The sequence below is a fragment of the Pezoporus wallicus genome, unplaced genomic scaffold (assembly GCF_028554395.1).
Source record: "Pezoporus wallicus isolate ANWC-B61680 ecotype Strahan unplaced genomic scaffold, APGP_CSIRO_Pwel_v1 contig_4684, whole genome shotgun sequence".
NCBI lineage: Eukaryota > Metazoa > Chordata > Aves > Psittaciformes > Psittacidae > Pezoporus > Pezoporus wallicus.
Window position 1 is genome coordinate 2,875,815 of NW_026637499.1, and position 9,191 is coordinate 2,885,005.

General features: G+C 52.0%; 1 protein-coding gene across 1 annotated transcript; it reads left to right on the forward strand.

Annotated features, from left to right (window-relative positions):
- Positions 1–55: 55 nt before the first annotated feature.
- On the forward strand, positions 56–3,786 carry TRUB2 (TruB pseudouridine synthase family member 2). Its single transcript, XM_057405950.1, has 8 exons — positions 56–158; positions 246–368; positions 455–529; positions 998–1,059; positions 1,345–1,426; positions 1,972–2,044; positions 2,493–2,629; positions 3,112–3,786. Exons 1-8 carry the CDS (start codon positions 56–58, stop codon positions 3,399–3,401), a joined length of 945 nt encoding a protein of 314 aa, XP_057261933.1. The 3' UTR covers positions 3,402–3,786.
- Positions 3,787–9,191: the final 5,405 nt, after the last annotated feature.

Sequence of the window (9,191 nt, forward strand, 5' to 3'; positions counted from 1 at the left end):
CGGAAGCTCCCGTCGGTGCTGCGCACCCGGGGCGGGGCGGGAAGGGGAGCGAGCAATGGCGGCGGGAGCGGTGCCCGCGGGGCTCTTCGCCGTGTACAAACCGGCGGGGGTGGCGTGGGGCCGCGTCCGCGCCGCGGTGGAGACGCGGCTGCTGAGCGGTGAGAGCGGCGGGGACCGACGGCGGGAGCCCCCCCCCCCCCCCTCCCCGGTTACCGGCTGCCCCTGACCCAGCCCTTCCCTTGCAGAGCTCAACGAGGGCCCCGGCCGTCCCCTGCCGCAGCGCGTCCGCTTCCTGCCGGCCCCGGGCCGCGACGGCGCCACCGAGCTGGTGCCCACCATGGTGCCGGTGCTGGCCGAGCACCCCCTCGGTAAGCGGGGCCTCGGCCCCCGGGGTGGGACGGGGACGACGGTGGGAGCCCCGCCGGGGCGGGCTCTGACTCGGTGTCCGTTGCAGTGCGAGGCCCGCGGTTCAGGCGGCTGAAGATGGGAGCCGGGCACCGGCTGGACGTGAAGGCGTCGGGGGTCTTCGGTGGGTCCCGGCCCGGCGCATTGCGAGGGGATGGGTGTGCATGTGGGGAGGAAGCGGCGGGCGCTCGGCCCCGGCCCCAACCCGCTGTGCTAAGACATGGGAGAAAAGATCCCCCGGGATCCCAGCAGTGGCAGGAGATGGGGGCAACCCCTTCCCCCTGCACACGGGGTTCTGCTGGGGGGGCACCAAGCTCCTGCCACTTAACCCCACCTGAAACGGCCTCACTGAGTGTTTGTGCTGAAGGTGGAAAGCTCTGGGGCAAGGGGAGAGCCCTGCTCACAGCCTTGTAGCTTTAATGGCAGGCGGTGACTGGGGGCCTGATTGCTTGGCTCAGATGTGACTTCTAAGGAGATGTGGCCCTGACCAGGGCAAGCAGAAGAGTGTGAGCCTGACAGCGCTGTGTGAATGCTCATCAGTAACTTCCCATGTGGCTGAGTAACGGGTTCCCTCCCATCTTCTGTGTTTCAGTTCTTGGCATAGGCCATGGGAACAAGCTGCTCACTGACCTGTACAACTGCCACCTGAGCAGGGTAAGTGTTGGCTCTCAGCAGCCTCAGAGCATCCAAGTGCAATCACGCTTGATTCCTGCCCCAGGGCCCAACTGGGCCTTTGGACCTTCTGCTTCGAGTCTCAAACCCATCAATGCTTTTGGGAGCTTTTCGGGGTCCAGAACTTCATCCTTCACGTGAGCATCTGCACATGAGCAGAGGATGCTGCTGTAGCCTGCACCTCCTCACAGCAGCATGGCACAGTATTGCTGTTCAGTAACTTGGAATATTTCTGTGATCACTTTGCACTCTTTGCCTTCCTTCAAGGCTTACACTGTCGGTGGGCTGTTCGGCAAAGCCACTGATGACTTCTCGGACACAGGGAAGCTGGTGGAGAAGACGACATTTGGTAAGGAACTGAACTGATGTGGTTTTAAAACTACCAAAATCCGAGCACCAAAGAGTGTGCTGCCTGCAGAGCATTTAACCAGGTGAATTATAGTGCTAAAAGGTTACCTGCTTTCTAGGCATTACATTTACATGCAGCCCATGTGCAGGGTGAGGTGTTAGTTCACCTGTTTGTAAATACAGCCACAACACAAAGCCAGGATGAGTCCTGAGCACAGTGATTGCTGCTGGAGTGCCTGGGACCTGGATCTCTCCATAAATCACACTCATATAGGGGTTAGAAGCTGTCCAGTGAAACTCTTCAACACCTGATAAGAAAAACTGGAACCAAGGTCTTGAAATCAGTTAAAGAAAATGATTCCTGCCTCTGTGGTCAAGCACTGCTGCTCTGTGCATCACCGTGGTGTAGCCAGAAGTGACTCTGCTAAAGCCACCTTTGGCAGTTCCCATCAGCCTGGTTTGATCCCTGACGGCACATTCCATCCACTGGCTCTTCCCAGTTTCTGGAGGGATAATTGAGATTCCTTTCTACCTTTCTATTTGCAGATCATATCACAAGGGAGAAGCTGGAACGGATTCTCGCTGTCATTCAAGGGACGAATCATAAGGCCCTGCTGATGTAGGTATCCAGTGGGGAAATGCAGCCGACCTCATCCAGCTGCCATTTGCTGGTCCTTAAAACAAAGGAGATGATCTTGTTTGCCATAATCAAAGCCTTTAAAGGTTGGAGTGCTAGACAGGAACAGAGAGAAGAGTACAGAGTGCTCTGTACTGTGGTGGGAGGTCACAGTTAAGTGTCCCTGTTGTATCCTGAATGTCCAGCTATTTTAGGACCCATTAGCTGCATCAATGGGCACACCAATGTCTTGTGGACTTGACCCAGTACCTCCCTCTCAAGCTGTGCTACACTGTGACAGTACAGACACCATTAGGATGTGTGCAAAACCTCAACACACAGATGTAAGAATAAAACCTGCAGCTCTGCTTTATTGGGGTGGGGATATTTTTGAGTCCCATCAAATGGAAGTGCTCAGTGTCAGCGCTGCTCCCTTTTGGTTTTGTTGCAGGCATTCTAACATTGATATGAAAACACAAGAGGCCTATGAGCTGGCTGTCAGAGGCTTGATTCGCCCCATGGGGAAAAGCCCTCCCATAATCACAGCAGTCCGATGCCTCCAGTTTGCACCTCCAGAATTCCAGCTAGGTAGGTACCAAATATATATAATGGGGAAGCCTGAGTATGTGTTATAGCAAATAAGTCAGGAAAACTTGAGTTTCTTGTTCCTGCAACAAAATGACTCCTTATCCCAATGGTTCAGTGCAATGCATTAGTGTTGGGTTGGTTTGGTTTGGTTTCTAAAGCAGGGTTTGCTTTGCTGCGGCCAGTCTCCTACTCCTCACAGACTGGCTTATTTAAAAGGTACCTTTTCTTATCCACTTTGAAATACCTCAGTTTCCACATTACTCCCTTATCTATGGGTTTGTTTCTAAAACGTTCACCTTGGTGGGGGTTAGGACAGCCTGAAGTATTCCAGAAAATCCCAGTCCCCCTGTGCTGTATCTTAAACAGCCTCTTCTACCAAACCTGTTCTTCAGCACGACTGTGATTGATGTCTGCATTAACAGACAAGGTCTGAGTTTGCCAACACTTTGCCGCTCCTGAAGGAACCTCTCTTGTGTCTCTAGAAATCCACTGCTTGCACGAGACCCAGCAGTACCTCCGGAAGATGGTCCATGAGATTGGCCTGGAGCTGAAGTCCTCTGCGGTGTGCACACAAGTGCGCAGGACACGCGATGGCGTCTTCACGCTGGACGATGCTCTCCTGAGGAGCCAGTGGAGCCTGCAGAACGTACGCAGCGCAATTTGGAGCTGTGAGTCCAAGGTGCAAGCAGAGATAGAGAGAACGTTGGGCCATCAGGATGGCAGTGACCTTCCTCAGCTGGACGTGGAGACGGCCCACGCTGCGGACAGCTGAGTGCGTGCGACGCAGGGAACGTCCCCAAGCAATCTCTGGAGCACAGGAACGCAGCTGCACGCTGACAGGGTGATGGACAGCGGTAGGAAGGAGGTTAATTGCAGTTCACTTCCACCCTTCTCCTTGAGATGACTTGAAGCAGGGAGGCAGTTTGCCAGTGACAGGCTGTGTTATTTTCTTAAAGCCTTGCAAACAGTTCATTAACAGGAGCGAGCTGTGACCAGATTCCTGGTGACTTCGGGAACATGAGGTTGCTAACGGATATCAAACCCCATCCCCAAATTTGTTTAGCAGCAGGAAATAGCGCCTTGGAGAGCTGCAGTCACTTGATTGCACAGATTTGTTTGTTCCTTGCTGCGAGCAGCAGAACTTACCCACTTTGTTTTCCTTCTGTTGTCCTAAAGCATTCTCTTTCTATTAGCCCTGCTTTCAGGCATTGAAGAGCTCAACATCAGACTAAGAGAGGGATGTGCTGGAGGAAACACAGCTCACACAAAGCAATGCAAGGAAATAGTTATATCCAGAGTAGGCGTGAGTGATGGGAAAGTGCCTTGTAATAGGGGTTGGTGTGCAAGATACACAAGAAATAAAACTGAAAGTGCCCTAAATGGGAGGGTAAAGGGGAAGAGGCTGGTTCTTGGCTCTACTCATCCATGCATACACTGACTCATTAAAAAAGAGGATGCTTTCCCCCCTCCCCAGGGAACCAAGGGTGTTCAGAGGTCTCTGGTATCCTGCTCTGCAGCAGCTCCATGCAGACAGCATGTACTGCCCTTCAGTGGAGCTCTGCAAGCTCTGTAATACCACTTGTTCCCTGTTAGCTCATTACAGCTGGGTCTGACTTAGCAGAAATACTTTCTAAATGCAAGTTAAAACTGAAGTTACAATTCATACTGCACTCAGTACACTCACTGTTCTTCCAGCTGACAATCAGTGAGTATGGAGATGTATTTATAGAAAGTAGAAGATGATTTGTTCTATTCCTCTCCTGCTTTTAGACAAAGCCCAGCATTATTCCATCCTCCAGATGAGAGCCACTAAGGTGCAAGAGGAGCAGTAAGGGGAGTCCTGTGTGCGCAGTCCTGTCCTGGAGCACCCCAGGAATCATTAACTTAGACCCTGAATCTTTCAGCTCTGGGTTTCCCTGCTCTGCACAGAGCAGCAGTGGAGTGTAGGTGCCACCATGTGGCACAGGACCATGGGACTCCCCAAGGGCAGCTTGCTCTTACCTCAGCTCACTGGTTCTGTAAGCATTCATCATCTATGGATGAGCTGGGATCAGGGCACCTTCCATGGACAACTGCCTTGTGCTAAGTGAAGCTTAAACCCATCACTGCAGAAGCGTGAGCTCTGGAGCCAGGCACTTGCATAGCTACAGCTGGAAGTCTTAATCCTTGTGCTCCTACAAGGAGGGGAAGAAAACATGGACTTCTCAGTCCCCAAATACCCTTCAGCTGCTTTGGTAATGGAGAATACTTCATCCCCCATGGCTTACACCTAACAGTAACAGAAGGAATTTGTGTACACACATCCCATTGCAAAAAAAAACACTTCCAGTTGGGTGTGCCACTGCCAGGCCAATATTTGGGTTGGAACACTCCAGGCTAAACTGGTTCTTCCACACACAAAATACCAGCCAGAACAGCAGTGGGCATTTGAGAACAAAGAGAGCATTTCCCAGTCCTGGCTGCCTTGTGACATTATTCCTTCCCTTAAAACTACTCCTAAAGCACTTAGCAAGGGGGGGTTATGGTGGGGACAAGATGCCTGTACCCATGAGAGTGTTCTTACATAGCCCCAGTAAAAACCCTCCAGAGAAGCACAGCTGGACTTGCTGGAATACATCCCAGGAGACGTAGGCTTTGTCCACCCTCTGCTTTAGACCCCTCCCCACAGCTTTTGTGGCAAAACAAGATACTTGTCAGTGATGCTTCTGTGCCTGGTCCAGAACCAAGAACACAGAGACAATCATCTGTTCTCAGCAGCCTTGTGACTGTTTTCTGGTTTCCAAGCACAGATTCGTTTGATTTAAATGTGGAAATAAAGAGCAGAGACTGCAGCAAGAGAGCAGGGGGGACACTTACTGGTTAGAAAGTCTTTGAAAGTAGAAATGGGCAGAAGGACATCAAGCTTGAGTGAGAAAGGGACACCAGCTCTGCAGTCAGCAGGGTGCTCCATCACTTGGAACTGCCCAAAGCAGCCAAATTTAGGCTGTGAAGTCACCGTCAATCCTAAACCTGACATTGAAACACTCCTGCTCTCCAGGTACATTCTGTGTTTAGGGCACCTCTCGTTTCCACAGTGACGCTGCATTTAGAAGAGACTAAAGGTAATTCTGCACCTACCCATTGCTGGGTAGTGTTGCCACACTGGCTCCATTAAGAGTCCTCAGAAAACACTTGAATAATGGATGTTATAGATGTCTCAGAATACAGCTGAAGGATTTGTTCCCAGTTCATGCAATGGTTTATAGGCTTTTACAGCGAGTTACTGAGGAATGTGATAGCTGCTTTATTCAGACAGCTCAACACAACTTCACATTTTGCCATTTGCTACAGGAATGGTACAGAACCTCTAGATACCAGAGTAAATAATACAGAACACCCAGAGTTACCCAGATTGGATCATAAACCAAACCACATCGGAATTCTTCCTACTTCTGAGGGCTTTTTTTTGTCTTTCAAAGCAACCACTACATCGCACATGTGTGCCCTCACTTCCTCTATACATCCAGTAACCAAATAGCTGCTGGATGCAGTAGAGAAGCAAAGACTCCATGGGAATAGTCTTAACATCAACCACCTGGAATTACCACCTTTCCCATAAAGGAATACTGTTAATCAGGTAGCAGACAAGTTATCCAAAGCCCTACATCCCTTTCCCACAAGCAGGAAACAGCTGACAGATTCAACAACTTTCATGTTCAGAGCTTCTTGGAAAGAAGGCTGTTAACCCATGCTCTGTTGCAACTCTACACACATACTTCCAAGGCCACCTTAGGTCCATTCTAAACCAATACAACAAAAGCATAAGAGCTCAGTAACAGTCATTTCTGCAGGATGTGGCAGTCTTGAGGTTCAACACTAGTCACTAAGCTCCAGATCATACTCAGGGTAGAGCTGCTTTGTAGTAACCCCTCGGATAACAGCTAGAAAAGAAAGAAACACCATTGCTTTCATTAGGCAGAGATCAGATCAGTCAGAAAAGTTGTGCTTGCATCCCAGTAGCCGCAGTCCCACAGAGCCTCCCACAGCAAAGAACCCAGCAGCTTCTCTCTGTCTATATGAAAGCACTATCAAGGTCTTCAATAGCTTTCCCCTTCCTCACCCAGTTTGCCCAGCAGCATCTGCCCAGCATCTTTAATATCGTTATACTCGTGGAGCAGAGAGATGTGCTTCTCCAGTTCCTCCAGGTTGTAGCCTCTGTAAGGATAAAACCAAAAAGGTCAAAACGACACAGAGGGATTCCTGCTGCTGCACAGCGAGTGCAGCCACGGCTGACCCAGCACAGCGAGGGGGTTAGAGGTGTTCAAGCCTGGCACCTCAAAAGCAGAGCCTGAAGGCAGCAAGTTCAGTTGGTGCAAGCTGTAAATGAGCAGATCCTCAATTTGAGGGGTTTTGGCTACATCAAGACTTAGCAGAATAAATCCACCCAAAATCAAGCAGAAACGGGAATAGGCAGTGGTGACCCCAAGCTGTGTGTGTCTCTAACCTATAGCTAGGGAAAGGAATGAAGATCTGTTTAACCTTAAGTATAGAACAGCTTTTGGAACAACCTCTGTTCTACCATTCCCATTCTATGCTCTACCTGTTACCCTAGAAAATGCCACTCCTTTGCATCCAATACCCCAGAGGCTCCCCCCTCTCTTTCAAACCAAGCAGCAATTTTATCTCAACCCAGTTGCTAATAAGCAGCTGCCACAGTGCGTCATCAGAAACCACAATGACACGGTTGCACTACCCTGTAATGCAGCACCCATCAGGCCAAAGCGTTCTACAGGCCACTTGCTTGCCTGGCAAACACTTCAGCTTCTTGATATGAAGGCTTAACCTGCCTCAGGCACAATGTAAGCGGAGTCTTGATCAAGATGGAACAGGAAAGGAAACAGTTTTACCTGGGATAAATTAATCGTCTCCATCTCAATTCCCACAGGAACAAGCTTTCCCAGGGTTGTGTCATCCTCATGGTTAAAATTATCCATTCCCATAGCCACATGAATTACCTCAGCACCATCTGGGGTAAAGTTAAAACCCTCTTATGCAAGCTCCTGGTCAAACTTGCTTTGCTTCACCAAATACAGCAGAAAATTCCCTCCTGTCTTTAACAGGCCCCATAAATCAAACCCACACCATAACCAGCACTGTAGAGCACCATGATAAAGCCAGGCTCACAGGAGGTCAGCTCTTGGCTCTAACCCCCGCATCAGGTTGTGTTTCAGAACAAAGGAGGCATCGGAGCTTGCCAAGGACATACTCAGACAATAATTGTGCAATTTCCTGGTCCAGAGCAAGGTCTTTCTGCTTCAGCTCTTCAATTTCATACCGGAGGGATTCGTTGTCTCTATTGGGTTGGCAGGGCCTTGGAGATGGGATCTGTGGAGCACAGAGGATGTTTAACACTAACTCAGCCCTGCATAAGATGCTGGGTGCTGGGTGGAGGGCACTAATCAGAGAATACTTGATGTGTCACTGGAGAAAAGTCAAAAAGGGATAAAACACCTCCTGGGCAGGGAGTGGAGGGAAATTGGTGAAATATTTACTTGCTTGGCAATATTAGCCTGCTCCACACGGTATTCATGGGACCCCAGCATGATTTGTGTTGGAAGGGACCTTAAAGCTCATCCAGCTCCAACCCCTGCCACTGGCAGGGACACCTTCCACTAGAGCAGCTTGCTCCAAGCCCCTGTGTCCAACCTGGCCTTGAACACTGCCAGGGATGGGGCAGCCACAGCTTCTCTGGGCACCCTGTGCCAGCGCCTCAGCACCCTCACAGGGAAGAGCTTCTGCCTAAGAGCTCATCTCAGTCTCCCCTCTGGCAGGTAAAAGCCATTCCCCTTGGCCTGTCCCTACATCCCTTGTCCCAAGCCCCTCTCCAGGTTTCCCGCAGCCCCTTTAGGCACTGGAGCTGCTCTCAGGTCTCCCGTTAAGGCGCTTTCCCTTCTCCAGGCTGAACCAGTCCGGCTCCCTCAGCCCACCCCTAGCGCGGGCGGGGACTCACCGGTGACTTGAAGCCGGCAGCAACGCTCCGCCGGCCGCCACCGGAGGCCCTGCAAGGCAGAGGGGACGCGCATCAGATGCCGGACTCCGGCACAGTGAGGGGAAGGGGCGGCGGGGACCGGCTCCTACCTCCTCAACGGGGCCCGCGGCGGCGGGGCCGGGCTGCGGCCTGCGCTCGGTGAAACCCGCTCGGCCACGGCTGCTGCCTCCCGCCGCACCGGCACCGGGTGCCGCAGGGCATGCTGGGAGTTGTAGTCCCGCTGCCGCCGTGAGGCATGATGGGAGCTGTAGTCCTCCCGCTGCCGCGGGGCACGTCGGGAATTGTAGTCCCACCGTCCCTACGGGCAGCCGTAGTCTCCCCGCTGCCGCGGGGCATGCTGGGAGTTGTAGTCCCGGTCCCCCCCGACACGGCCTGGCCGTGGTTCCTGCCCCCGACGGCTATGGGGTTGCGTTTGGGATGGGGTCTCGGGGGGCCCGGCCACGTACAGCCCGTACGGCCACCTTGTGGGATGGACTGACAAGAGCCTTATGGAGCTCCCCAAGGAGAGCACAGTGAGCAGCTGTGGCAAAGGAA

Coding starts and splice junctions, on each gene's coding strand:
- TRUB2 (XM_057405950.1), top strand. CDS start 56: ATGGCGGCGGGAGCGGTGCCCGCGGGGCTCTTCGCCGTGTACAAACCG. Junction 369..454: donor GCTGGCCGAGCACCCCCTCG/GTAAGCGGGGCC, acceptor TGTCCGTTGCAG/TGCGAGGCCCGCGGTTCAGG. Junction 1,427..1,971: donor GGTGGAGAAGACGACATTTG/GTAAGGAACTGA, acceptor TTCTATTTGCAG/ATCATATCACAAGGGAGAAG.